General features: G+C 55.9%; 3 protein-coding genes across 6 annotated transcripts in view; all 3 read left to right on the top strand.

Annotated features, from left to right (window-relative positions):
• The window catches only part of PIGO (phosphatidylinositol glycan anchor biosynthesis class O), a 19,040-nt gene extending 427 nt beyond the window's left edge, over nt 1-18,613 (top strand). For 2 of the 4 annotated variants that reach the window (XM_014952508.1, XM_014952507.1), the window contains exons 2-13: nt 270-763; nt 2,119-2,262; nt 3,383-3,506; nt 5,233-5,392; nt 6,364-6,537; nt 8,429-10,001; nt 10,517-10,720; nt 11,030-11,232; nt 12,296-12,366; nt 12,973-13,089; nt 17,684-17,774; nt 18,482-18,613. In XM_014952508.1, coding sequence (XP_014807994.1) covers nt 271-763; nt 2,119-2,262; nt 3,383-3,506; nt 5,233-5,392; nt 6,364-6,537; nt 8,429-10,001; nt 10,517-10,720; nt 11,030-11,232; nt 12,296-12,366; nt 12,973-13,089; nt 17,684-17,717 — 3,297 coding nt within the window. In that variant the 5' untranslated portion in view covers nt 270 and the 3' untranslated portion in view covers nt 17,718-17,774; nt 18,482-18,613. Of the gene's footprint in view, nt 1-269; nt 764-2,118; nt 2,263-3,382; nt 3,507-5,232; nt 5,393-6,363; nt 6,538-8,428; nt 10,002-10,516; nt 10,721-11,025; nt 11,233-12,295; nt 12,367-12,972; nt 17,067-17,683; nt 17,775-18,481 lie in introns of those variants that run through there. The other 2 variants (XM_014952509.1, XM_014952510.1) reach the window with 2 other exon arrangements.
• LOC106894027 (Fanconi anemia group G protein-like) lies at nt 17,768-24,762 on the top strand. The gene is made up of 10 exons (XM_014952450.1): nt 17,768-17,774; nt 18,482-18,613; nt 19,245-19,438; nt 20,131-20,284; nt 20,524-20,550; nt 21,449-21,579; nt 21,952-22,098; nt 23,185-23,345; nt 23,807-23,873; nt 24,328-24,762. Exons 1-10 carry the CDS (start codon nt 17,768-17,770, stop codon nt 24,760-24,762), a joined length of 1,455 nt encoding a protein of 484 aa, XP_014807936.1.
• Nucleotides 24,758-26,704, top strand: LOC106894065 (Fanconi anemia group G protein-like). The gene is made up of 3 exons (XM_014952511.1): nt 24,758-25,387; nt 26,144-26,264; nt 26,486-26,704. Exons 1-3 carry the CDS (start codon nt 25,225-25,227, stop codon nt 26,601-26,603), a joined length of 402 nt encoding a protein of 133 aa, XP_014807997.1. The 5' UTR covers nt 24,758-25,224; the 3' UTR covers nt 26,604-26,704.
• Nucleotides 26,705-27,168: the final 464 nt, after the last annotated feature.

Raw genomic sequence — 27,168 nt, 5'->3', positions numbered from 1 at the left:
GGTGGGACCGTGAGGGACCTGGGGGGCGTCAGGGCCGGGTGACGGGAAGGGGGTGCTGAGGGGGCAGAAGGGTCGGGGTGCGGGGGGCGTGAGGAGGCCGCGGGGCGGGCTGGAGGTGTGAGGGGAGCCGAGGGCCCGGCGGGTGTGAGGGGTGTCGGGGCGCAGGGCAGCGGGCAGGGCTGGGTGCTGGCTGAGGAGGACACACAGACACGCACCTGGCCCCGGGGGGGCGGGCCCGGGGGTCTCAGGCTGCCTGTGCTTCCCCCTAGGATGCAGCGGTGGCCGGTGCTGCTCTTCCTGGCCTGGGTCTGCCTCCTCTTTTTCGCTGGAATCGGGCTGTTCATGAGCGGTTTCCTGCTCACCCGGATCGAGCTCCCCAGCAGCAGTTCCTGCTCAGACCCCCTCCTGCCGCCACCCTGGGAGAGGCAGAGCCTCCCGCCGGGCTCCTGCTGGGCGCCCCAGCGCTTTTCCAAGGCTGTGCTGGTCATCATCGATGCCCTCCGGTTTGAGTTTGCCCGCTTCAACCCAGCCAAGGCCAGCCCGCTGCCCTACGAGAACAAGCTGGGCTTCCTGCACCACCTTGCCACCTCCCAGCCCCGCCATGCCCGCCTCTACCGCTTCCGCGCTGATCCCCCCACCGCCACCATGCAGCGCATCAAGGGCCTCACCACGGGCTCGCTGCCCACTTTCATCGACGTGGGCAGCAACTTTGCCACTTACGCGATCCAGGAGGACAACCTGCTGGCACAGCTGGTGGAGAACGGTAGGTGGGTGAGGGCGGTGTCCCTCTGGGGCAGGGCGTGTGGAAACCACTGGTCAGCACTCACACTGGACCTTTATTCTCCTCTTCTTGGGAAGGGAACTGCTTGCAGCCCCTCTACCCTGTCAGCTAATTCTTTTGCCATACATCAGATGATAGTTGTCTCAGACAGAGCTATCATGCAGGGTTATCCTGTACTGAGAATAAGAAGTAGCTGGGACCATGGCTTCATCTTCATCCCCTTCAAAGGCGATGAGAAAGCAGGTGAAGGTGGCTGTGATGGTGGCTGTCCCAAGGTCACCACCAGGAATGGCTGCACAAAGCCAAGGGCAGTCGGTCGTGTTGTGTTTGCATTCAGGTGAGACCCATGATGAGGGAGGAGCTAGTGCTAGGTGTGCTGTGGAGTTGCTACTCATGCAGCAGCTGCCTACGGCAGTCAGGCAGCAACCTCAGCACATTTTCTGTGTAGCTGGGTGCTGCTCGGGTGTCTTTAGTGCAGCTGGAAAGGGTTTGTTTGGGTGGGATGATGCAGTAGAGAGAAGGAGACAAGATGCACTCTTGTGTTATCTGGAGAGATTTCCTGCCGGGGCTCAGTGTAGCACAAATACCAGTGAGTGGGATGAGGCAACGTGGCAGGGTTGTCCACTCCCCCTATGCGGGAGCAAGGTGGACAAAAGCAGTAAATCATCCAAGGCGAAAAACTCTGGTAGATCCTGTACCAGAGCAGCAGCTTTGGGGGAAATAGTTCCTGCTGCCAGGCTGGAGAGGCTCTGTGGCAACGCAAAGAGGACTGATGGGTGGCAGGCAGAGCAAGGGCAGTGGGAACCCTCACTGCTTTTGCTTTCTCTTTTCTGCATATGAAACCCCACCACTGTTATGTTTAAAGCCGAAGCCCAGGACGCAGGGCTTCTACTCAACCCCTGTCAGCAGCCGTCTTCCTCCTTGTGTTTTACAGTGGGGTTGTGGTCCTTGGGCCAAGGTTTGTCAGCTTCATGCTGCACCTTGCTAAGTGCTGCAGTAGTGTGGGAGGGTGCCTGCCTCTCCCTGGCCAGTTCAGACCATGGGTCCTTCTGCTGGGGTGACGTGTCAGAGATCAGCAATAAGCTGTGAGGTTGCCCAGGTAGATGTGGCATGGAGGGCACGTGTAAGCTTAGAAACAGGGCCGGTCGCTCCCCATACTCCAACTCATTTGCAGCCACGTGGTCATTTTAGTTTTAAGTTGCTTTTGGGTGTGGGTTGGAGATGAGCTGGTGCTCCAGACCCTGATCTGGATGTGCCCAGGCTCTTTGCACTGGTGTGGGTAACAGCACGACTGGGTGGGCTCCCTGCTCTCACTAATTCCTTTCTTGCTGACTCAGGAAGGAGAGTGGTCTTCATGGGAGATGACACCTGGGAAGGACTCTTCCCAAAGAAGTTTTTCCGCTCGTATTTCTTCCCTTCTTTTAACGTGAAGGATCTTCACACTGTGGATGATGGGATTCTGCAGCATCTCTATCCAACAGGTAAGCAGCTCTTTCCCCAGGGCCTGGATAACCCTTTATGTTTTATGGGGGTGCTAATCCTGGTTTAGGGTAGGACTGAAGATTTTTTTTGTCTTATGGAGTGGCACTGGGCAGTCACACACTGCCACCAGGGGATTACAGTAGTGTAGCTGGATTTCCACCGATAAGCCAACTTTTGGGGCCCATAAACTGTTTCTGTAAATACCTTCCCTCTCTTTGGGAGGGAGTGCAGTGTGACAGAACGAGGTTAGACTTCTATATCTGTCCTAGAAATACACTGCCAGGGTGGAGGAGGAGGAGCAGCCCAGCTCTTGATACATGGCTGCCAGGGTGGGCACGCAGCGCTCTGGGAAATACACAAGAGTGCAGCAACCCGTGGGGAGGCTGGCCCACAGCACTGCTCCTGGTCTTGGGAAGAAGGTGAAATGTGAGGTTGGTTTGTGAATTTTAGGTGATTTCAAACTCCTCCCTGAGGTCCTGGGGCTGAGGGGAATGCTCTTTGCTTTACCTGATACGTATCTAAGGGTGCAGTGGCCTTTCATGATGAAGTCCTTGTGGGAGAGCTGCACTTCTCTGCATTTAACTCAAGTGTTTCTGTGTGGAGGCCCTGAAGCAGTGGGCAGAGTCTGGGGTAACTTTCTAGCTAGGGATAGAGTTGGTGTGCTGGGCCCATGTCCTGGATGGGATGCAGAGGGGCACATTGATGAGTCTGACCTGAAACATCTCCATGGAAGGACTGGAGTTCTGGGTTCTCATTTTCCTGAGCATTCTCCTTTACAAAAAGCTCAGTTTGTGGCAGTTTGAGTTAAGGGTATTTCAAGGTGACTTGGGTGACGTTGGGCTGTTCCCCTCCTGAGGGGTGGTGAACAAAAACCATGGATGGTGGGCACTTGCTGGGCATTGAGCTCCCTGAGGCATCACACCCAGGCACCCACAGACCAAGAGTGTGTCTTTGTTCAAAACTGCATGGATCTGCTGGAGAGCTGGGGGTGACGATGGCAGGAGGGGAAGAAATGGCACTTTCCAGAGGCAACCAGAAGGCTGTAGCTGGAGGATCCAGGTGCAGAGCCTGTGCCTGGGTCCCAGGCTAGCGTGTGATAAGACTGCTCTTGTTCTGCAGTGGACAGTGGTGAATGGGACATGTTGATTGCTCACTTCCTCGGCGTGGACCACTGTGGGCACAAGCATGGACCTGACCATCCCGAGATGGCTAAGAAGCTCACTCAGATGAACGAGATGCTCAGGTGAATAGTGCGGCGGTGGGGGGCTGCCAGCTGACTTCTTTCAGCCAAACTGGCGGGGTCTTCGCAGGGAATTTATAGATGCAGAGGGCAAGAGGGAATGCTTGCTGTGCCTGCTAACACAGACAAGTGCTTCGGCCAGCAACAGCTGAACTCCCTGGCTGTGGGGCAGTTTTGGTTACGTAGACACATGTTCACAAGAGGTTTGGCTTCATAGAATTATATAGAATCGTATAATGGTTTGCGTTGGAAACGACCTTAAAGATCATCAAGTTCCAACCCCCCTGCCATGGGCAGGAACACCTCCCACTAGACCATGTTGCTTAAAGCCCTGTCCAGCATGGTCTTGAACACCTGCAGGGATGGGGCATCCACAGCTTCTCTGGGCAACCTGTTCCCGTGCCTCACCACCCTCACAGGAAAGAATTTCTTCCTAAGGTCAAATCTAAATCTCCCCTCTTTTAGTTTAAAACTGCTCCACCTTGTCCTGTCACTCAACTCCCTGATAAACAGTCCCTCCCCATCTTTCCTGTAAGCCCCCTTTAGGTACTGGAAGGCTGCTCTAAGGTCTTCCTGGAGCCTTCTCTTCTTTTTGGGGCTGAACAACCCCAACTCTCTCAGCCTGTCTTCATAGGAGAGATGCTCCAACCCTCTGGTCATCTCTGGACTCGCTCTAACAGGTCCATGTCCATGTTGGGGACCCCAGAGCTGGACACAGCATTGCAGGGGGATCTCCCCAGAGCAGAGCAGAGGGGCAGAATCACCTCCCTCACCTTACTGGCCACATTTATCTTGCTGCATCCCAGGATGCGGTGGGCTTTCTGGGCTACAAGTGCACATTGCTGGCTCATGTTGAGCTTCTTATCCACCAACACCCCCAAGTCCTTTTCCTCAGCAATCCATTGTCTGCCCAGCCTGTATTTGTGCTTGGGGTTGCCCCAAGGTAAGGTTGTCTTCAGGTCTTGGAGATGTGCTTCTCAACTGAACCATAAGGTGACGATGCAGCTGGAGTACAGCTGAGCCTCACTCTTTCCATCTTTAAAATTGAGATTGTCACACTGAGGTTTAGCTGATGTTTGAGAAGCACTTGGAGAACCCTGGATAGGGAGTGCTGCATTTACTGCACAGGCCCGTCAGTTGCATCTTTGTGCAGGATGGATCAGAAATCCTGATCACACAGTCGTGCCTGAGACCAGAATGTTGTGGCTTTTGATTCTTAGGACTGCTTTAATTTTTGCTGCTGTAAGGAGTGATTTGCCCTGCTGCATCTGAGAGTGCATTATATGTTGTGTCAGATTTATTGTACCCTTTAGGGACCAGTCACCTCTTTTTTCCTTAAAAGTAGGAGATTGCTCACACAACATGATGCAATAGACAAGTCCCAACAAGGAGCAGACTGAAATGTGCTCCTTTTGGGAACCTTTCCTCTGAATTGCATTTTGTCAAGATCCCTGAAGGCTTGGAGGAGTCAGCCACCATTGACTGGGGACCTAAGCGAGATCAGTCCACTCTGTCACAGGGCTTTTTTTCAGTTGGGTTTTAAAGCATACATTGCCCTCATCCATGGCTCAGTTGTTACAGCTCTGCATCAGCACATAGTTTTGCTCACGTATTTCTGTGGGTTTCATCTTGGTGGTGCAGACAGGCTTGGTGGGGACGTGCCCTCTCCAACCTGGGCTGTTTGGGGCCCTGCCCAGGTAGAGGTTGACCTTCCTTATCCCGGTGACAGGTCCTTGGTGGATCACCTGGGGAACGACACCCTTCTTCTGGTGGCTGGGGACCATGGCATGACAGAGACCGGGGACCATGGTGGCGACAGCGAGAAGGAAGTGAACGCAGCACTGTTTGTGTACAGCAAAACACCCCTCTTTGGCACAGGCCCTCCAGAGGTGAGGAGAAGCCGATCCTTAGCTGTCACTGCCTTAGGGAGGCATCAGGGGTGAAAACTGCAACTAAATGGGACTGTTTAGATCGAGAGGGGTGGGGAGTCTGTCACCTTTCCCAAGAGAAGAGTGGAAAGGCTGGCACAGGGTGCAGGTGACTGAAGCATGTGGGACGCACGTTGAGGCCCCTCCAGCTGTGAGGGGTGTTTGAATGGGGCTGGGTGAGCTGTTAGACAGCCAGGGCCAGACCCAAGGACCTCAACAGGGATCCTCCCCTCCACAAGGCGCTCAGGGGGAGCTGAGCTGTGCCTCTGCCTTCCCCTGTGTTTTCCCACTCCTGGCAAAAAAAAAAAAAAACCAAAAAAACCCCCCCAAAAAACCACAGCAAACAAATACAAAACACACCACACCAAACGCCCACCAAAAACACTGCACCCACCAACTAAACCCCACACTCAACACCTCACCATAAACCAATAACCTTGGGCACTAGAGCATGCCCTGAAGAGCCATGTCTATACGTTTCTTAAATACCTCCAGGGATGGTGACTCCACCACCTCCCTGGGCAGGCTGTTCCAGTGCCTGACCACTCTCTCAGTAAAGTAATTCTTTCTAATATCTAATCTAAATCTCCCTTGCCGCAACTTCAGACCATTTCCTCTGGTCTTGTCGTTTGTCCTTTGGGAGAAGAGGCCAACACCTGCCTCTCTACAACCTCCTTTCAGGTAGCTGTAGAGGGCAATGAGGTCTCCCCTCAGCCTCCTCTTCTCCAAACTAAACATGCCCAGATCCTCCCCTCCACAAGGGGATCAGGGGGAGCTGAGCTGTGCCTCTGCCTTCCCCTGTGTTTTCCCACTCCCGGCTTCCCTACATTCCCCTCTGAACTGGGATGCCTTCCCTACCATCCTCTAGCTCGACTGAAAAACTGTGTTGCTCTATTCTTTCTGAATTTCCGATTCCTCCCCTGTCTCTCCAGGAGCCTGAGGCCGTTCCCCAGGTGAACCTGGTGCCCACGGTGGCCCTGCTGCTGGGTGTGCCCATCCCCTACAGTAACATCGGGGAGGTGATGGCTGAGCTGTTCTCCGGGGACGGCGATGCTGTGTCTGCGGCCTTGCAGCAGCTCTCCGTCTATCACATCAACGCCAAGCAGGTACGGCCTGGGGTAGGCCTCCCCATTGAGCTAGAGAGGAGAAGAAATGGCTTTTTAAGCACAAACCTCTTCTGTTTGGTGAAGATGGGGCAGTGACATGGTGTTGTTTTCGTGGAGAACTTATTTTGAAGAGTTACCTCTTTGCAGCGTTTGCTGAAGTAAAAGGCAGCACCGTTTTCTCAAAAGAGAAGTGGGAGACACCTGTTTAGTGCTTGGTGGTGAGTGCTGTGGTGAGGATAATGCTGGCTGGGAAGGTGGCATTTGCTTGAAGATGAGGGTTTGTCCCAGGCAGTCAGAGGTGGATTTGGTAATGGGGGAGGCTGGCTGGTTCCTCACAGCTGAAGATGACTAGGGGCAAGTCTCCTTGATGGAGATTCAGGAGTACAAATGGATGTTTCAATGCTGCTTCAGTTTTGGAGGAGGAACAATGTTGACTAAAAAGCTTTTCTAGATTAATGGCAGAAGGAAAACCATACCAAAGAGCTACATAAAAGAAGAAGACAGTAGAGTGGGATAGAGAAGGAGCAGTTAACACCAAGCACAACCTAATACAGGTCACCAAGAGCTGAATGACAAAATTTAAACAAGAGTGTTTATACCAGGTATAAAAGAAGCCCAGGCAATGGAGCAGCCCCATCTACCAGGGCAAGCCAGAGCCTCTATGGAGGGTGTGAAGGTCGTCTGTTGCAGCTCTGGGCATGGTACAGAACCAGATTTGCTGGATGCATTGCAAGGCATGTGTCTCAGCTAAATGCCACCCAGGCTTTGAGGGTCCACTGGATTGCCAGGAGCACATAAATAACTCCTCCAGCCCCCATCTAACTCCTTGGTGTGCCAGCTGTACAGCACTGGTGCAAGTCAGTGAGGAGCTGGAGAGGACATGGTTGCTGATGGGAAGACAGAAGTGTTTGGCCTCTCCTCTCTGTATTCACAGAGCACCAGAGTGCTTTGTCATTTAAAGATGATAGTGTACGGTATTGTCCATTAGTCACTGAGGATATCGATCATCATCTGTTAGGAATTAGCGTTATTCAGTCCTGCCTGTTTAAATATTTGCACCCATTTGTCTGAGGAGGTTTCTGGCTCAGATCACGTTGGTTTTGAAGAAGCTTTTGCATACCAGGGAGGTCGCGCAGGCCTGTGAGAGAGCTGCTGCCTATGTTTGCCATTCATGGGCAGGGACAGGCTGATTCTGCCTGTGCTCTGAGGCAACTGGAAAGCGTGTTTTGAAGTATTGGTGTGTTTCAGGGCTTGAGCAGATCTACGCTGCTGAGCAGCTGGATGTTTGTACAGTTGCTCTGCCCTGGGTAATGCCCTTGTAAGACTCTTTTTTTATGACTTTGGCGTCATAGCTGCCTCTGTTCCTGTCCTCCTACACTCTCCTTAGCCTATGGTACAGTGGGTTAATGCACCTGCATTGAAGAAGAAGGAGCAGTTTGATGTGATCCACCAGAAGCTCTTTAATTTGATGTCTGCCCTCAGACAAACGATGTCAGTTTGACATCAGGTGCAGATTAATAACTGGTAGTGACTCAAAGTTGTGGGGGAAGTTTGCCTTATTGTTACCAAAGTTTCTGCATAAAAGCCCTTAGTGATGCACAGTGTTACCAGAGGTGACCTGCAGGTGAGGAGCTGAGAGGAGTCAGTGTGGCTGTTGGGATGGATATGTCACTTGAGAAGGGTGTTGCTTTGGCAGAGAAATTGTGTTTCCTACCAGTCATATCCTGGATTTGGGTGACCATCCCTGGGTGATGCGGCTGGGGACAAGCCTGAGCTGCAGGGGCTGGCAGATTTGGGGCTGTTTCCATGCTGAAGGGGCTGTGTGAGGCAGCGAATCCTGTTCCCGGTGGTCCCAGTGCCGCTGTCTGACCCTGTGTCCCCTCTCCCACAGGTGGACCGCTTCCTGCACTCATACTCGCTGGTGGCTCAGGACCTGCCAGCAGAGCAGCTCCAGCGCCTGCAGGAGCTCTTCTCCAGCGCCGTGGAGGAGCACACTCAGCTCTTGGCTCAGGTGCAGGGAGCGACGCTGGTGCCTCCAGAGCTGGAGTCCAGACTGGGAAGCCTCATCGGTCGCTTCCAGCTCTACCTGCGGGAGGCACGGGCTGTGTGCACCCAGTCCTGGGCCCGCTTCCATCCCCTGCGAATGGTGGGGGGCTGCGCCCTCATTGCTGCTTCCTGCTTGCTCTGCTATGTGACCTCCGAGCTGGCTGCAGCATCAGACTCTTTCTATCGCAGCTGCCTCCTGTACCCGCTGCTTTGGGGCCTCGCGGCGGCTGTTCTGCTCGGGCTGGCCCGTGCCTTCACCCAGGAGGGGCTGGATCTCCTCCTGGTGTCAGCATGGGCAGCCGCAGCTTCTCAGCTGGGTTTTTTCTGGCACTGGTGGGGCCGGAACCCCAAGCGAACCCGTTTGGCGGGCAGTCAGCCACCTTTGGCCAGCGTTGGCCTGAGGCAGAGGTTGCGAGCGTGGCTGGGGCTGGCCTTCCCCATGAGCATTCTGCTTTTCCGCTGCGGAGCTATGTTCTCCGATAGCTTTGTGGTGGCCGAGGCCCGGGTGGCCCCATTCCTGCTGGCCTCCCTGGTGATGTTGCTGGTAGGGAAGCTCCACTGGGACGGTCGCCTGACTGTGCCAGAAGGCCCCAAGCAGCATCTCCTTGGCTTTTCTTCTTACAGAAGAGAGATCTGGTACCTGCTGTGCCTTGTGGCCACGCTCCTGGTCTGCGTGCGCCTCTCCGGTTTCTTCCACCAGTGCCGCGAAGAAATCCCTCAGTGCCGGCCCTCTCTTTTCCTCTCCCCCCTTGCCAGCCTGAGAAACACGCGGGCCAAGAACCTCTTCTACCTCCTGTGCGTGGCCTTGCTGGCTGGGCTGGTCTATGCAGTGCGGAGCTGGCTGCGACACTACGGCAACCTCAACAGCTCGGACCCCCTCGTGCTCTTCGTGCGCTGGGGTTTCCCACTGGTGGTCCTCTGCATCGCCTGCTACTGGGCCGTTGCCTCCAGCGCTGACGACTCCCTCGGCAAGCTGCAGGAGCTGGTGCAGGTGGCAGTGGTTGCCTTTCCGTGGGCCGTCTATGGACTAGCATCCGTGGGGCTGCTGCTCCTGCTGTGCAACCCCATGACAGTGTTGGCGAAGGACACACGGGAGCCGGCAGGATCCATCGTCACTCCCTACCTGGGGGTTCCCAGCTCTGAAGTCGACTTCCTCCACGTCATCCCTCAGATCTACAAGAGGATGCAGGAGTCTCAGAAGAGCCGCCTGGAGCGGGGCAGATGCAAGGCCACCGTTGCAGCGTATGGGCTGGGCAGTGTGTACTCGGCAGCCCTGGTCATAGCACTCACCCTTCTGGGCTTCCTCTTGATGCTCCTGCACAGTGAGCGGCTGAGTCTCGCCTTCCTTCTCCTCTTCCTGGAGGCCTTCGTGCTGCTGCACATCCACACGCGTGCCAGGGGCCTTGCTGGAGATGCTGGTGAGTCAGGGCTCAGTAGAGCATCCTCTTGATGCGCAACCTGGGCCTTAGATGCAGTGACCTTGTCTTATTTCCAGTGGGAGAAGCAGAGCCCAGTCTCTGCTCTTGGGGAATGGCGGTGGACTGATCCTCAAGGAATCCTTCTAGTTTTTTTAAAGCTGCTTACATCCCCTGGTAGAAGAGAGATGCATGCAGTAGGGATGTAACATTGGAGGAGTCATCCCTTGTGCTGGGGAAAGGGGGCTCTACAATCATTCTTTCTCCCCAGGGTGTGAGCAACCACCAAATCCCACTGCTGCTGAGAGAGTCCAGTACCAGGACGGGCAGCAGAGGGAAAGCCTGGCCCCTCACAGTGTCTGTGCTGGGACCCTGACTGGTTTCTGTCTCTTAGAGAGCGTGGAAGGGGAACCTGGAAGAGAAGTCAATACGCTTTTTTTGATTGTGTATCTGTCTTGTGCCTTGATGTTGATCAATAACTCTCTCTCTTTTTTTTCTTTAATTTTTTTGTCTCTCAGAGCCTTTTTCGGTGCCCTGGTATGCAGTCATCTCCTGGCTCCTTGCTGCTTCGCAGTTCTTCTATTCCACAGGCCACCAGCCCATCTTCCCAGCCATCCACTGGAATGCAGCCTTTGTGGGCTTCCACTTTGACCACAGCACGAACCTCCTGCCTGCTGTCCTGGTGGGCGCCAACACCTTTGCCTCCCATATCCTCTTTGCAGGTAAATCAGTTTCTTCCTGGGCTGTTGAGCCTGAGCAGACACGGCTCACTGCTTTGCCTTGTCTGGAGGCCTGCAGGCTGAGCACGAGGCGATGAAGGCTCCAGCACCAGCTGAAAAGCAGCGTCATTGCTGTCCCGTTCGGGGGCCACAGAGCTGCCCATGGCCTGCAGCCTCCATGCAGTTGTGCCTGACCAGCAAACTGGAGCTGGGGTATATGCTTCCTGCACGTCCAGGGCATGATGGCAGAGCCTAGACTGCTTCTCACCTCCTGGGCTCCAGTAACTTCATGTGCCTTTGTCCTCGAGGTAGTTGGCTGCCCTCTGCTCCTGCTTTGGCCCTTTGTGTGTGAGATGCCCAGCTCACAGAAGAGGAAGCCCAAGAAGGAGACCCGGGAGGAGCTGCAGGAGGTGGAGGAGCACATGATGGAGATGAGGCTGTGGGAGTCCCCGGAGAAGTTCTTCACTGCACTGCTGCGGCTGGGGCTGAAGTACCTCTTTGTCCTTGGGACACAGGTACAGACGGAGGCAGGATGGCTGTGGGGAAGGCTGTCTAAGAGGAAATGGGTGTGCTGTGAGAACTGTGGGGCACTCTTGATGAGAGAAAGGGGTCAGCCAGGGCACAGACAGGCCCAGGGGTGGTATCTCTGGTTGCAGGTGGAGGAGCAGTTGCACAGGTCCTCTTCTCAGCTATGCCATTTACTCTGTGCTTTGGAAAGGGCTGCAGTGTGGAAGGCGCAGTATGATTAGGGTGCTTTTCACACCCATCTGCCCGGAATGGGAGCATCTGTTCAGAAACTGCAGGGCTGTGATCTTGCTCCCCCTCTTCCCAGCCATGCCCATCTATTTTGCACCAGCTCTAGTGTCCGTCTGATCCTGTGCTGTGCTGATGTAGGGGGCTAAACATTAGAAACCTAATCCTGTGGAAGGAGCGAACAGGTTTCTGGGGTTTAGCCCTTCAAATCATTCTCCTGTGTGGTCAGACCAGAGGCAGTGCAAGGGAGGGGGCAGGCCCTGCAGCAGGAGGGCAGGGGTGCCCCTCTCAGTGAGGTATTAGGTGAGGTTAGTCACAGTTTGAGCCCTCCCTTATGCTGTCCCAGGCTGGCCCCTGGAGGGCCCATGTGAGTCCCAGGCTGCTTGTGTTGCCTGATTTGAGGACACGATGGAAGGGAATTCTCTTTGGCATGCTTATTGGTGAGCACTGTACCAGCCTCTCGGGTGTGTGCAGTTCAGTAGAATCATAAAATGGTTTGGGCTGGAAGGGACCTTAAATCATAGAGTTCCAACCCCCCTGCCATGGGCAGGGACACCTCCCACCAGACCAGGTTGCTCAAAGCCCCATCCAGCCTGGCCTTGAACACTTCCAGGGATGGGGCATCCACAGCTTCCCTGGGCAACCTGTTCCAGTGTCTCACCACCTTCACAGTAAAGAATTTCTTCCTAAGATCTAATCTAAATCTCCCCTCTTCTAGTTCAAAGCTATTACCCCTCCCCTGGTACCACCTTCAGATGTGAACCTAGTGCCCAGGAGGTCTCTCCAGAGTCACTTGTAACTTGTTTTTCCTGATCTCCCCCACAGCTTCTGGCCTGTGTTTGTGCAGCTATGATCCTCAGGAGGCACCTCATGGTCTGGAAGGTCTTTGCCCCAAAGTAAGTCCCAGGAGTTGCTCTGATGCTGGGTTAGGGCTCATATCCCTGACACCTTGACTAGAGTTCATAGACAGTACTGTTGGAAGAGACCCTGTGATCAACTTTCTGACGTCTTACCTAGCAGAGGCTGTAGGACTGTCCTTAACTAATTTATGCTTCAAGTTCAGAAGCTGGAGTTGAGTTAGAGCTCAGAAATTTCTCCTTATCTTGATTTCCAAGGACATACAATGCCACCTGGAAGATAAGAATTTTCAGGGCAGAGAGCCAAAGGTGAGGCCACCGCAAATGGTATACCATGAAGTGCTAAACCTAGCATACCTTTGGGCTAGTAGGAGGCCACAGTAGGAGTGTGGGGTGGCCTCTGCCTCTGAGGGATTCAAAATCCCACCTGGGTGTTGTCTTGAATGGCCTCTAAACCAGAGGCATGCTTGGCTTCCAGGTTGCAGGCAGCAACTGCTAGGGAGGGAATATAATTCAGGTTTTCAGATCTGGGGTGCTACTGGCCTCTCACTATCAGTAAAGTCAGTCTGCTGGGAGTGAGGGCAGCAGCCTGTCCTCGTGGGCATGCTGGCTGTGAAATCCTCACTGCCTCTGTTGTGCCTGCAGGTTCCTCTTTGAGTCTCTGGGCTTTGTGGTGAGCAGCATCTGCCTCCTGCTGGGGATCTCCCTGGTGATGCGTGTGGACTGTGCTGTCAGCACCTGGTTCAGCCACCTTCAGCTCAGGTAACGTTGGAGATGCGGGGAACCTGACCGTGCTCGTCGGCCGAGGCTGTGGTTGTCTCCCTGGGGCCAGGAGGGATACACGAGCTACCAGCAACGAGTGCCTGCCGACAACAGTCAGGGGTTGTCCCCAGCTCCCTGCCTAAGCACTGCACGAAAGGACCGGAGCCGACTGTTCCCCTCTCACTGCCGTGGTGTTTCTCAGCAGTGGAGATCAGAGCTCTCGCTGGGCCTCTGTAGGCAGCAGGAGGACTCTGCTACAGGAGCTCAAGAAGCAAGAGTCCTGAAGTGCTCCTCTGGAGAAACACCAACGGGGGGTCTTGCTGCTACTTTCCTGACAGCTGTCCCCACTGTGCAACTGGCCGGCTTCAGTGGACTAACGGGAGGGGGCCTGCTGAGGAGGGGAAGGAAGGGAGGAGAGGGAAGGTCCTGCAGCCACCACTTCTCTTCGTGCTCAGTTGTCATGCTGGCATCAAAGTGCACACGGTTACACCTACAGATGATTCCCTGGGTCTCGGTGGCAGCTGCTCCTCTGTAAAGTCAGTTGGCAGCTCTGTAGGGAGGGCCCTTCTGCACACCTCTCCCATTTTCCTTGTCTTCCTCACCCCTACGAAGAGTCCCCCTGTGAAGGGGATCAGGCTGGGCTGCCTCATCCAGCCTGAAGTAGGCTCAGCTTTTTTTGGGAGGGTGGTAGCAGGGAGAACCGTGTCCATGACCAAGAAAACACTCCAGTCGTGGTCTAGGCCTGTCAGTGTCCCCTTGGGCTGGGCTGTAGCAGCTGAGGCTCCCAGTCTCTTCCTGAGCATGTGCTGCTGGATGCTGGCTGTTGGTTTTGAATGGTTGAGGTGCAGCAGGATGCAGTGACAGAGTCATCCCCATACCGGATTTGGTCAGGAGGAATGGGGAGTCTGGAGTAGCTGTCCCAACTGTAGGAGAGGCCTTGGTGTGAACTCCGGTGCCTGGGAACTGCTGCTTGAAAGCCCTGAGCGGGCGACAACTCTTCTAGGGGTTGGCTTAACCCATCGGTATCTGTGTAGGTGCCTGGTGGTTGTGTCACTTTGAAGGGACCCCAGAAACTGCAGCTGATGGCATCTGTGATCCCACACGTGGTGCTCATCTCCCCCTTGACCTTGGTGTTCTGTGTGGGAGGTTGTGCCACGAATGAGTTGCCCCAAACCTGCCTTGGCTGCTCGCAGTCAAGGAGACACCGTGTTTCTTTATGGGCAGAGGTAGGGAACAGCGACCACGGTGCCTGGCCACATTCCAGCTAAATTCCCCCCCGCAGTTCTGATGGAAGCTGGGGGTTCCTTACTGCCCCGAACCACTGTGTGGCATTACTTGGTGCTATGAAACCTTTTGTCTCTTTCCCCTCCGGGAAGAGCTGAGGATGGCTTGCCTGGGATTCCAGCTTTGGTTTTTCTTCTGGTCCCAGTTGTTTGTTTAACTCATGCACGGTGTCTGCCCCTGTTTGAGTTCCTCACTGCAGACCTGCTGCCCTGTCTCCAGGCTCTTCCTCTCTCCTGTCCTGGGGAAAGTGTCTCGTCACTTCTCTCATCATTCTATTTCTCATCATTCCACCCAAGCGCCCTGTTGCTGTGGAAAGTGGCTCCTGAGGGCAGGTTCATTTTTCTGTTTTACCCCCAGCAAAATGCTCGCTCAGGTGTGAGGGTTGCAATTGCAGGGAGGCTTAAACTGCTCTGAATTTTGGGTTTCCATTGCCTGGCCCCCTCCTGACCTGCTGGCTGTGTTCTCACACCTCACCCTCCCATCTCCCCTGCCCTGGGGGCCTGTCCTGCTTGATTTCATGCCAGGGCTAGTGCAAGGGCAAGCTGGAAGCAGCAAGAACGCATCAGCATGGACTTAAGCAATCCCACCCTTAAAAACAGGTTATTTGCTCTATACTGTGACTCCTTGGCAGCCAGAAGGTTCTTGTTGCTGAGAGGACAGTGCTGGTGGAGAGGACAGGGTTGGAGGTAGCAGCTACCCAGGGAATTTTCATTTAGTGTGAGGTCAGTCTAGATAACATGTTGCTAAACCCTGAGCCTGGAGCACTAGAAGCTTTTGTTGTAACCTGGTCAGGACCTTGCTGCCCAGCTCTATTTGTGCGGGCAGACAGAACCCCTTATGGTTGCTCATGCTGCAGAACTGGCCCCTGACATCCCCACAGCTGCCACCCAGGCCCCTGGGCTTCATTCTCTCCCGTCTTTGGGACTAGTTCTGTGGCCACCATCATGCTGCTGGGCCTCCCCGTGCCCATTGTTCGTGGTTAGAGCACTCCGACAGTGTGTGGGGCGTCCTCTCCTCCTGCCTCCGTGTCACCCCTCTGCCTTCCACCTGGGGCTGGGGGCTCACGGCCCCCGGGGGGCTGGGGCAGAGCAGGGTGGGGGACAGCAGAGCTGCAGCGCTGTGAAACCACGCACACGGGTCTCGCCGGAAAATAGAAAAACCTCACAGTGACAGAGATGGGAGTACATCTCTGTGGCTGCGGAGATGCCAAGGAGTCCTCACTGCTCAGCCAAGGCAGACTGGCTTGCTGCTACACCAAAGAAATTCGGATTCAAGAGGAACAAGTTTTCCAAGGGCTGGAGATGTTCTTGCTTTCTTCCATTGACTTTTTATTTGCCTTTCCCGGCTGCCCTTGAGCTGATGTTTGGCTGATGTTCTCCTGAGTGTGCTGGGGATAACGGACTTAACGTCGGTCCAAGGCTTCGCCACCTTGGAAGTGTGCTGCTGATGCTAGAGCAGACTTGGCTGTCTCTGCTGATCTAGAACCCCAAGGAGTGTCTGGAGAGAGGTTCCTGCTGGCCCAAACCAAGGCTCCCTGGGAAACACGGTCTCCTGGGGAGCCATCTCTGCCCCATTTACAACTGCTGAGGTTGTCACTGAAGCCTGCTGGGTTCTCTTCTGGACCAGTTATTCCAAGCAGTTTGTTTCAGGCCCCGTGTCCCTTGGCTGAGCATGACGGGGGACACATCGTCCTCGGTGTGCTCCTCAAAGCTGCTGCTCGTTGGGCTTTTGGAAGTGTTGTGCTTGCACTCCTTGGCAGGGTTCCTGCCCAGCGTCTTGTCCCTCTCCTGGGAAACTTCCCTAGCTCAGGCCAACTGTGGGACATTGTGTCCCGTGGTCATGGCACAGCACAGGGGTGGAACCATGTCTAGTGACCACTGGGAAGGGTGGTGACTTTTGGGGGCATCTCCCCGCCTCGATCTCTAGGGCTGGCACTGCCTGTGTGTCTGTCCCAGGGGGTGACACTGCTGCAGGGGGGCCAGGGCTCCATCTGCTCCCTCTTCCACACCCATTCTTTGGTCCCATCTCCCTCTGTTCTTCCCTCAACCCTTCACCCCGGGGCAGGGTCACGTTCCCGGTGCCCGTGTGTCCCCGGGGTGGGGGGTGGGAAGCACTGCCCTCTCCCCCCAGCTCCCACTCGACTCCCCGCATGACTTGAAGCGAGACTGTCATTTTATTATTATTTTGTTGTTGTTGTTGTTATTAACCTCTCTGTGCCTCAGTACCCAATTTGGGGTAAAAAACAAAAAAAAAAGGGGATGGACCCAAGTTCTGGAAAGCAGTTTGGGAGCTCTGCGTGCAACGTGGTGCTACGCTTTCCTGGGTATATCTGGCCATTAATGCTTCTGTTCCCGTTCAGCAGCTACACCGGGAAGGTGGAAGTGATGCTTGAGTAGGAAGTAGAGCCTTTTTTCCTTCAGAAAAAACCCAAAACCGGGCAATCTGGCAGCACTCATTCACCCAACAGCTCGGCCTCTGCGCTGCCACGGTCCTTGAGGCCTGTGCTCCGTATCCAGCCCGCTTTTGCGACTGCCAGCCCGTCGTACCTGGCGCACAGGGGACGCTTAGTTAATTAAACAACTTCATTAATTAATCGGTGGTGGTGAGGGGAGGGGGGTGAGATTTGCCGTCCGAAGGTTGTGGCGCGGGGCTCCGGATGTCTGCAAATAAATAAAGCCGTGCGGTGGCGAGGCGGGCGGTGGTCGTCTCCTCCTTCGCGACCTCCGGTGTCGGCCGCGGGCAGCCGGGACTCTCCCGTCCCCGGTCCTCGGGTCCGTTACCGCGGCGGCTTCGCCGGGTGACGCGGTTTGGTCCTCCTCGGCCACCGCCGTTCTGGCGGGAAGGCCGCAGGCCCCGCCCCTTTTATCCACGCTTGGCTGTTGCCTTGGAGATCGATGGTACCTGACAGCCTGGCCCACCAATCGCGGGCGGCGGCGCGGCGGGCGCCGGCCAATCAGGGGAAGGCGGGAGGAGAGCGGGGGAAGAGGGCGGGCGGCTATGAAACGGCGGCGGCCATGAAGCGGCGGCGCGGGTCGCCCCCGGAGCCGGGCTGCCTGCAGGCCTGGGCCGCCGAGAACCGGGCCCTGGCCGAGCGCTGGCGGGTGCGACGCGTTCCCTCTTCCCTTCTTTCCCCGTTCCCTGAGCCTCGGGGCTGCCCTTCCCGCGGCCGGCGCTGCTTCCGGTGCCGGTTGCCATGGGAACGCCGCCGGCTGGGGCTAGGCCGTAGCCTGCCCGGTGTCCGTGGGGCGAGCCGGTCCTTCTCACCGGCTGTTCCCCTCGCCGGGCCGGTGGGTGAGAGTTTCCCTTGCAGGCAGCGCGGTGCTCGGGGCCTGGCGGAGCGGTGAAGCGGGAGGTGCGGCAGCAGCGAGGGGGCTTTGGGGAGCTGCTCCTGAGGATGCAAGGTGAGTGGCGGCCCGGTCGGCTTGGGCCGACCTGCTCCGTGCCCGGCCTTCACCCTCCCTCTTGGAGCTTGTGGGTACAGAATTACCAGCTCCCGGGCACTGGTGTTTACTGGGCTGCAGCTCTGGTGTCTGTGCAAGAAACAAACTTAAGAAGGGGGAGGGGTGAAACAATCCGAAGCTGAACTGTGCCTGTTAAAGGGGTTAAGGCCCAGCTCTAACTTCTTCCTGATCTTCTTATTGGGGAGTGTGGGCAGAGCTTTGAGGTTTCTGGAAAAAAAAGAGGCAAACTTTGTTCTGTGAAGCTGGGGAAGGGGCTCCCTGCCACGAGTGTGGTACAGAGGAAGCTGGATGCAAGGGAGGGAGATGCAATGAGGAAAACCTGTGCAAAAGGGTGGATGTGTATTGGAAGAGGGTAGGTCATTGATGCTCTTTTGGGAGAGCTGAAAGGTCTCAGTCCTGGAAGACTGCGACACCTGGGGAATGGATGCCTAAAGCAGTGACAGTACTTGGAGAGGTGACACCTGCTGTCTCTGTATGTGCTCCAGTTCCTAAGCTGTCAAATATCACCACAATAACAACAGCAACAAAAAAAATACAGGCCAGGACACTTTTGTTCTCACAAAGCCAAGTGGTAACACCTTAGCATGGATGGTTGTTGGGTTTTTCCTAACCAGCTCAATTTCTTGTTGCATTGGCTGTGATCACAGGGCTGCCAGCTGCCCTCCCCACCCTGCCTCTGGAGCTTACTGTCCTCTACAACTCCATGCTTTTTACTATGGGAGCATCTGACTCTGCCATCAAAGAAGCAGCAGAAGGAATACACCAGGGGCTACTCAGGGGTAAGGAGATCGTTCTCTGTATGGGGGGGCTTCTCAGGGTGAGGGTGTTATTCTCTGTTCTTTGGACATGTGTGGTGAGTGGCTGGAGATGGAAGGAGGTGGGGTGGCTTCTGGCCAGGGATGATGTCCAGCTGCCTGGCTGGCTGCGGGCTGCTGCCTGCAGGGATGGGCCAGAGATATTAAGGGAAACAAGAGTTTTCAAGCTGTAAGGTGCCAAGTCTCTAGCAAAGTTTTAGTGATGGTGGAAAACAAATATTTTCTTTTATTATGGTGTGCTGGCTTCAAAGAAAACTCGCTGAAATGGGCTGCAGGTCGGAGGAGGCCCTGCAGTGTTGACACATGCTTGGCCTGGGGCAAGTGACCTCAGGAGGCCTCAGCAGAACTGCAGTCATAGTTCTCAACCATGTGTTGTCTCCTGAGTGTCTTGCTGTTAACTCCACTGTTGAAGAGCTTGGTTTCTGTGCTGCTGACGCCCAGCCAGTTCTGTAGCCTCATTCCTTCCCTTACTACGAGCAAGCCCAAGCTTGCTTGAGCCTCTTTTGGTCTTGAGGGTGTCTGTTACAGGGCACCGATCTGTTGTCTAATGGTTGGGGTTTTTTTGTTTGTTTGTTTGGGTTGGTTTTTTTTCCAGTTCTGGAGGCTTGTGGGGCCTGTGGGAAGGATCTAAGCACGGAGGAGCTGTGGCAGAAGGTGCTGCGGGAGGTAACTGTGGAGGAGCTGCAGGCACCTTTGCACCGACTGGGGGCCCTGCAAGCTGCGTGGTGGCTGGCAGCCAGCCGCCTGGGAAGCACTGCTGGCCTCTTCAGGCTCCTGAGCAACGCTGAGGTAACTGGGCAGGGGTGGGTGTTGCACAGCTCCCAGTGACCTGCACTGGAGTAGCTGCAGAGATACGAATACCCATGGGTTTGCTAAAGGACGCAGAGCTGGCATAAATACTGTGTTTGTCGTAAACCCTGCTCTGTAAAATGTTGCTGTGGCATTTGGAGACCTGAACTCATCAGTGCTGCCCAGTCAGCATGAGTAATCCTCTCCCTGGCATCCCAGCGCAGCCTAATGGCCCTGAGTGCTTTAATAAGTCCCAGAATATCTCCTCGCTCTCGGGGCCCTGGACCTCAAGGTGCAAGACAGGAGACAGGCTGGCTAGAGGGGGCTGCAGGTGGATTTGCAGCCTCTGCAGTGAGCAAGCTACGAGCGGTGGAATGCAGAGAAAACTTCCCTGCTGATTATGAGTCTACTGAGGAGTCCCACCTTGTTGAATGCCCTCTGACAGCGCTTGAGTCTGCGTTGCCAGGAGCCCCTCAAGGTGCACCTCACTCTGAAGTGGGGAGGTGCTGCCTCAGGCCAGGCAGGAATCACTGCAGTGAGGGTGTTGTAGTTGCAGTGAGGGGTGGCAGGACATTGCTCCCCAGCACAGCTGTCAAAGCATTTGGTGGGACCTCTGTTTCCCCATGCCCTGGGATGAGTGTTTCCTGCTTCACTTTAGCATTCCCTCCTCACTCTCCTCTGTGTGTTCACAGGACCCAGGAAGAGCTCGCTGCAGCGAGGGGGAGGACGAACTCCTCTCCCTGCTCAAGGCATGGCGAGTACCTGCTGAAGGGGCCTCCCTGCCCCTTGTACAGAGCACCGAGGACTTGAAAGAGATCCTCTGCACTGCAACAGCCTTCCTGCAAGGTTCGTGTGGAGAACGTACTCAAGCCAGCACAGCTTCCCACTGCTCTCCTGTACCAGGACCCCCCTCTCCTTGCCCTTATCCTGGTTTCTCTTCCCAAGCAAACCTGCCCTTGGGGTTTTCAGGGCTGTTCCTTTGGAAGAGGGCCTGGGTTGAGCCTTGTGGTCTTGGCTTTGCCATTCGGTATTTAAAGAGCCTCTCTGCTTTTTCCCCAGCTAAGCCTTTCTCTCCACTGTCACAGGGTTCCTCTTCCTGTCTGTGGCTTTAGGTAGGTGTCTGAGCCCCGCAGTGATCTTGTACAAAGCAGAAGGCTGACAGGGTACTTAGAGGGATTTTCCTTTCTTCTGTCTGGCTTCTGGCACCTGCCTTGTTGCAAGCACATTGCTCCTGTTGGATGATGGTGCTGCGGAAGCCACACAAAGCTGTTGTGCAGCTTTGTAGCCTGGTGTTGCAGCAGGTGATTGATCTCATCTGACTGCTGTGTTCTGTCGAGCTTGTGGTTTTCCCTTGCTCACTGTCTTGACAAACCCAGCAGCTCTGGGGCCAGCCAGCACTGCCTCGCTCTGCTCAGGCTGACATGGGGATTTCCTAAAAGGAGGGAGGGCAGGAGGTCCACAGACCTCTTGAAAGTCCAAGGGTGGCAATAGCACTTCCATCGGGGATGTGGCAGATGTGACTGTGATGTAGGTGTGTGAGAGAGGCCTCAGAGCTTGAAACGAGGACTGAAAGGAAAGCAAATACTATTTGTGATAAATTCTCATGAATTAATATCCCAAAGCATCCTGCTGAGAAGGGGCCCAGATGTGCTAGAAGAAGTCTTTCAGAGATTCTGTGTGTGCTTCCCCATCTGCATCGTCCTGTCTGTGGATGAATGCGTAGGTGGACCTGCCCAACACCTGCCTTCGCCCTTTTTCTGGGTCAAGGCAGGCATCTTGGTATCTGGGCTTGGAAGCTGCTATTATTTCTGCTAGACCTTCCCATCGAGTGGCTTGTTCTCTTGCAACACCATCAAACCAAAGATGGCAGCTTGGCACCATCCTGCTGTGTGTTGCTGGGTGCCGGGGAGATCAGGCAGGTCCCTGTGGGACCGGGAAGAAAAGACTTGTTTGGGAACCAGGCAGGTTGGGAAGGGGAGCGGCAGAGCTGAGGTGTTCCATCTGTCCTAGGGCTGCAGGAGCTGGAGGCTGGCAACTTCCCCGCTGCCCTCTCCCTCCTTCAGGAGGCTGCGGGAGGATTTTGCTCCAAGAGGGTCCTGGCCCAGATCTACACCTGCCTCGGCTGCTGTGCTCAGAGAATGGTAATGGCTGGACCTCTTCCCTCTCAGTGGGGAGAGGTGAAACGCAGCCGAGAGCTGGGTGGGGAGGTTCAGGCTGATGTCCACGCTGCCTCTGCGTGGCACTAGGCTGCTGTGGCAAGGGGAGGACTTGAGCAGAAGCTGCCCTTGTGGCCCCAGCCTCCTTGGGCAGCTGCAAAATCCAGGCAGGGATTTTGTCTGAGTGCAAAAGGTTGCTGCAGAGAGGGAAGCTCAAAAACCAGCCCGAGGAGGCCTGTTTTTGGCTGAAGCGCTGTGGGGATCGCTGGAGAAGCAGAGTGGGGATCTGGATCCCACTGAACAGTAAAGGTGTCAGCAAAATCTCCTTGCAACATACACCTCTTCCTATCTTACTAGGGCAAGCTTCAGACAGCCCTTCAGCACCTGAAAAGGGCCCTCCAGGTGGACTTCCAGTGCCTTCCTGCCCTGTCCCACGTGGCAGCAGTGTACCAGGAGCTGGGGGAGACCGAGGCGGAGCTGCAGACCCTGGCTCTGCTCTATGAGGTTTGTCTCCTTCCTGTAGTTCTGGGTTGATTTTTGCCCAGCAGAGCCTGCACAGAGCTTCAAGCAGGCTTCTGCCTTCTGGGAGGCCTGTTTGACCCTGGAGGGCTCCCCAAAGTAGACTACAGCAATGCAGCCATGTGCTGGAGTGCCCAGCAGTGAGCAGGAAGGAGCCCAGTGAGGTCTGAAACTCCTGCCCAGCACCTGACTGTTGGATGTGGCCATTTCATGTTCTTGGTGGCCTAGGAGAAGAGGTTACACTCCAGAAAGTACCAGTCTCTTAATAAATTTCCTAGTAAAGAAGGCTTTAAGTGCAGATTGTGGCTGTGGTGGGGTGTGCGTTAGCTGAAGCAACCTTGGTCTGCTGGGGAGGAGCAGGTCACACCAGCAAACAGGTGGTGGGGTGTGCGTTAGCTGAAGCAACCATTGTCTGCCTGGGAGGAGCAGGTCACAGCAGCAAACACGGAGTTATCTCTTCAGCTGTTCGAAATCCCTAAGATACCATCCTAGGAGGGATCTCTCTCATTATGAATAGCCCAAGATCTGGTCTAACTAGGTCTGTGGCTGCAGTGGGAGATGGTGTTCCAGGCAGCTCAGAGCACCTTGAACTGAAAACTTGAGGTGATCTGGGAGATCTTGCACACGTTCTGATGCCCTTTGGAGATCAGAAGTCTGCCTCTCCCTGTGTGATCCTGGTTATTCTTCCTGGAAGCAGCTGTGTGTGTGAGTGAGAACAGTGTGGCTGTGCTTGTGAAGTGCAGCGTTTCTGCATCCTGGTTATTCTTCCTGGAAGCAGCTGTGCTGCAGTGAGTGAAAGCAGTGTAGCTGTGCTTGTGAAGTGCAGTGTTTCTGCTTGTGGATGCCCCATCCTGGAAGTGTTCAAGGCCAGGCTGGACATGGCTTTGGGCAACCTGGTCTAGTGGGAGGTGTCCCTGCCCATGGCAGGGGGGTTGGATCTCAATGATCATTAAGGTCTCTTCCAACCTAAAGCATTCTGTGGTCTCCAGATGCCAGAACTAGCAAGTGATTGCAGCTGCTGGGGACTTGACCAGCATTGTGGTGACTGCATTTTCTGTTCCCGTTTCACAGGCTCTGGGAAAAAACCCTCCAGTGGCTGCTTCCTCTAGTCCACATATCCTAATCCGAACAGAGCTCCCTGTCCACACACCAATTCTAGCTTCTCTCCTTCGCCACCGCCACCCCTCTGAAGTGAAGTACCTGCTGGCACGACGATGTCTCCAGGACGGGAGGTAACAGCACCTCTGGTCTCCTTGCAACAGCACTGCTTGTCTGGGCTCTGTGTTTTTCTCTGTTCTCCTGGAAATCGTTCAGCTCAGTACTGCTGTTGTAGCCCTGCTCGAGTCACAGGGTGTCATGACCAGAGCAGGTGTGGTGCAGGGACAACCTGTGGGCTAGTCATCCAGGTTCCACCTGGCTGCTGGCACTTCTTGGAGTCACCCTGCTCCTTCCACCACATGTTCTGTCCCCCTTGCAGGGTGGCTGATGCAGTGGAACATTACCTGGATTTTCTGTCTCTGCTTCAGGAGGGGCTGCAGCAGCAGGTAGGCGTTCCTGGCAAAGCAGGGTGTCATGACCAGAGCAGGTGTGGTGCAGGGACAACCTGTGGGCTAGTCATCCAGGTTCCACCTGGCTGCTGGCACTTCTTGGAGTCACCCTGCTCCTTCCACCACATGTTCTGTCCCCCTTGCAGGGTGGCTGATGCAGTGGAACATTACCTGGATTTTCTGTCTCTGCTTCAGGAGGGGCTGCAGCAGCAGGTAGGTGTTCCTGGCAAAGAGCTCCCTTGGTGACTTGGTAGGTGAGGTTTGGATCCCCATCCCAAGGCCTGGGTCCAGGCGTCACCCCCAGACTCCAGGTTTCAGTGTCAGTTAGAGTTGTGAAGGAGGTGAGGTGGGACCTGGCACCTCTGACCTGTGGCATGTATCTGCCTTCAGATTCACACAAGACACCACTTGGCACTGCTGTCTGGAGAAACAGCTTCCCCTTCCTTGTTGGGTTTTGGAGTTCTTTACTTCAAGAGTAGGGATTTGCAACCCAGACTCTGCAGAGCAGTTGGTCCTTCAGCTTCTGCTTCCTCCGAGAGGCCCCAGTGTCTGTGGGAGTGGGTCTGAGCTTCGCTGTGCAGTAGCTCTGGGTTCCCAGGAAGCATGGGGTCACTCTGCTTGGCTGGGTGCTCTGCATCGGTGCACTGCCACCGCTCTTGCTCCCCAGGTACCCCTAGATGGTGGCTCACCTCTGCCCAGGATCCCCGAGGTGTTCCTGGAAGCAGCGTCTGCCTTGGAGCAGGCTGGGAGACACCAGGATGCCATAACCCTTTGCGAGGAGGTCATCAGCCGGACGACTGACCTGATCCCACGGATGTTACAAGTGGAGGAGAGGCTGCAGCAGCCGGAGTGCCCATCACCAGGGACAGGGCCGTCCCAGCAGAAGGAGAGTCTGTGCTGCCTGGCCTGGAGAGCAGCTGGGTACCTGCACCAGGGCTGGGCGTGGGCCACGCTGGGCGAGAACAAGGAGGCCATAACACAGTTCAGCAGGTGCCTCAGCGATCTCCTGCGAGTCCAGATGGACGTGTCTGGTGCTGAACCAGCAGGTAGGACGCTGCACAGCGCCGGGATGGGTCAGGACCTGTGTGTTCAGCAGCCCTGAGGACAAGAGCAAGGCACTGGGACTAGTGTCACCTCTGGCACCGCTTGTCCCAATGTGCTGAGCTCTGCACCGCTCCAGAACCTCTGGCTGGTTTGGTTTGGTCAGAGCTGGGTTTGTCCTCGGCTCTGCCTCCTTCCCCGCTGTCTCGGTGACGGTTTGTGAAGCAAGAAGCTTCTCAAATCCAGATTTCAGGGAGGAGGTCCGTACTGCTCGTGCAGATGGGCAGCCAAAGGGCAGGCTGGGGCTGAGGTCACTCTGCTCACCACAGCCACCTAATGTACCAAGGTTCTTGGTGTTCCTCACTCTGCCTTCTCCTGGCTCTTCCCAGCCTGGCAGAGAGGCCACTGGGGGCTTGGGGAGCTGGAAGATGAGCAGCCCCGAGAAATGTTCAGCCCATCCCAACCACTAACCTGGCTCAGCCTGCTGGGATGAGGGAGGGAATGTCTGGAGGATGGTGTTTCCATGTCTATGTGTCTTTCCGTGCCAGAGAATCTCCTGCCAGAAGTGGAGGTGCTCCAGAAGATCAGGCTGCTCTCCCTCATTGGGAGAGGTACGCAGTTCCTGGCACTGGGGAGGCACAAGGAAGCCTTGTTGGATTTCCAGCACGGCTTGCAGATCTCGCCAGGTAAGAGGATGGTTTTGGTGAGGAGCAGAGGATTTCCACCAGTTTGCCCCTGGGGGTACTTCGCTGTGTTCAGCAGAAAGGTCTTTATGCTTTAGCCCATACTTGTTTGGATGTCAAGGGCTACAGCAGGACTACTAGCACTGTGATGTGTTTGAGGTGCTTCTCTGGGGCCTGGTCAGCTCACTGCCCTGGAGAAGCAGACAATCAGAACCCTCTCCTGAGACACCTTGGAAGTTTCTCTTCTTCCCGTGCAAACCCCAGCTAGCTTTCCCCCAGAGAGGGTCTCCTTTCCCAGAACAGAGCAACTGGGATCTCCCTTCATCCCAGGAAGGGGCACGTCTGTGCCTGGTGGCCCAGAGCTCTGTCAGGGGAACAGGGGGGGGAGCCATGCGTGTCCCAAGTGCAGCCACAGCATGGCCAGCACTGCTCCTGGGGGTGACCTCCCCTTGTCCAGCACAGGTCTGTGAGCTTGGCCAGCATCTGCTAGACTTTTCCTTCATCAGGAGGCACAGGTTGTGAGGGAAAACCCCAACCCAGACAGAGAGGTGTGTCTTCTGGCTGATGCCACCCGCCTTGGTTGCCAGCCCCTGGGGCTTAACGAGAGCCTGTGGCACGGTCACCTCCCCATGACACCATTTCCCCATCCTCCTCTCCCTCACCTGGCTCTTCAGCTGCTTTGGCAAGACCCCGGTACCCCACAGCCGGTGCTGGGGACCTGGGGCTGAACCCACCCACCCCTTCCTTCCCGTGCTGCAGATGACCCAGCTGCTCTTCCCTACCTGGTGGAGGCCCTGTGGAAGCTGGACCGAAAGCCGGAGGCGGCAGCTCGGTGGCAGAAGTTCTCCCGGAGCTCCCCCGGGGAGGACGGGCAGGGAAGGTGTGTGAGGAAGGAGTGGTGGGATGGTGGTGGGGGGCACTCCCGGGTGTGGTGGTGGATCTGAGGAGCTTCACCCTTCCCTGAGGGGGATGTAGCTCTCCCACGGGGACGCGAGGAGCCGGATGGGAGAGGGGCAGAGCCGGGGGCTCCGTGCAGCCCACCGCATGGGGAATTCCTGGTGGGACCGTGGACTCACCCCCTCCTCCTCCTCTCTTCCCCAGGCCCCTCCCGCTCTTCCTGGCCTCCTGCCTCCAGCGGGCGGCCTTCCCACGCCGCGAGGAACTCACCAGGAGCCTAGGGGACTACCTCGGGACCTTGCACGGGGACCCCGCCAGCTGACACACACCCCCCCCCGGAATTCCTCCAGCACGAAGCCGGGTTCCCGAAGGATTGGTGCGCAGCGGATCCCCTTTTTGTAATAAAAACCTATTTTTAACTTTTGTTTTGTTTTGTTTCTGTGCTCTTTTTCTGCAGCGAGCCTTTCCGGCCGTGGAGTTGCTCGCAGGCCCTGGGCTGTGCCCCGGGCGGGTGTGAGACCCCCGGCTCTCGGCCACCTCCCCCCTATACACGCCCGTGACCGCGACCACGCTTGGGGCTCTGCCGAGCTCCCGCCCCCCGCGCCTTCTGATTGGCTGCAGCCCTACCGCTCCTTTCCCTTTCCTGGGGCGCTAGCCAATGGCCAGTCGAGGCTAACCTTGGATGGCCGTCGGGGCGGGGTTTCTCGCCCGCATTTTCCCATTGGTGGATTTTTTGCCCCTGTTGCCCGGTAGAAAAGCCGCGGCGGGAGCGGCGCCGCGATTGGCTGCCGGGGGTTGCGCTTGGCTCGTGACGATTGGGCAGGGAAAAGGAGAGGGGCGGGGCGGAGGAGGCAGAGTGCCCGTTCCTTTTTTTTTTTTCCTTTCCA

Source organism: Calidris pugnax, unplaced genomic scaffold (genome assembly GCF_001431845.1).
Source record: "Calidris pugnax isolate Ruff unplaced genomic scaffold, ASM143184v1 scaffold220, whole genome shotgun sequence".
NCBI classification, from domain to species: Eukaryota; Metazoa; Chordata; class Aves; order Charadriiformes; family Scolopacidae; genus Calidris; species Calidris pugnax.
Note: the sequence above shows the minus strand (reverse complement) of the source record. Positions and strands in the feature narration are given on the sequence as shown.

Coding starts and splice junctions, on each gene's coding strand:
- LOC106894065 (XM_014952511.1), top strand. CDS start 25,225: ATGTCTATGTGTCTTTCCGTGCCAGAGAATCTCCTGCCAGAAGTGGAG. Junction 25,388..26,143: donor CGGCTTGCAGATCTCGCCAG/GTAAGAGGATGG, acceptor CCCGTGCTGCAG/ATGACCCAGCTGCTCTTCCC. Junction 26,265..26,485: donor GGGGAGGACGGGCAGGGAAG/GTGTGTGAGGAA, acceptor TCTCTTCCCCAG/GCCCCTCCCGCTCTTCCTGG.
- LOC106894027 (XM_014952450.1), top strand. Junction 18,614..19,244: donor ACACCAGGGGCTACTCAGGG/GTAAGGAGATCG, acceptor TTTTTTTTCCAG/TTCTGGAGGCTTGTGGGGCC. Junction 22,099..23,184: donor CCCTGGCTCTGCTCTATGAG/GTTTGTCTCCTT, acceptor CCCGTTTCACAG/GCTCTGGGAAAAAACCCTCC.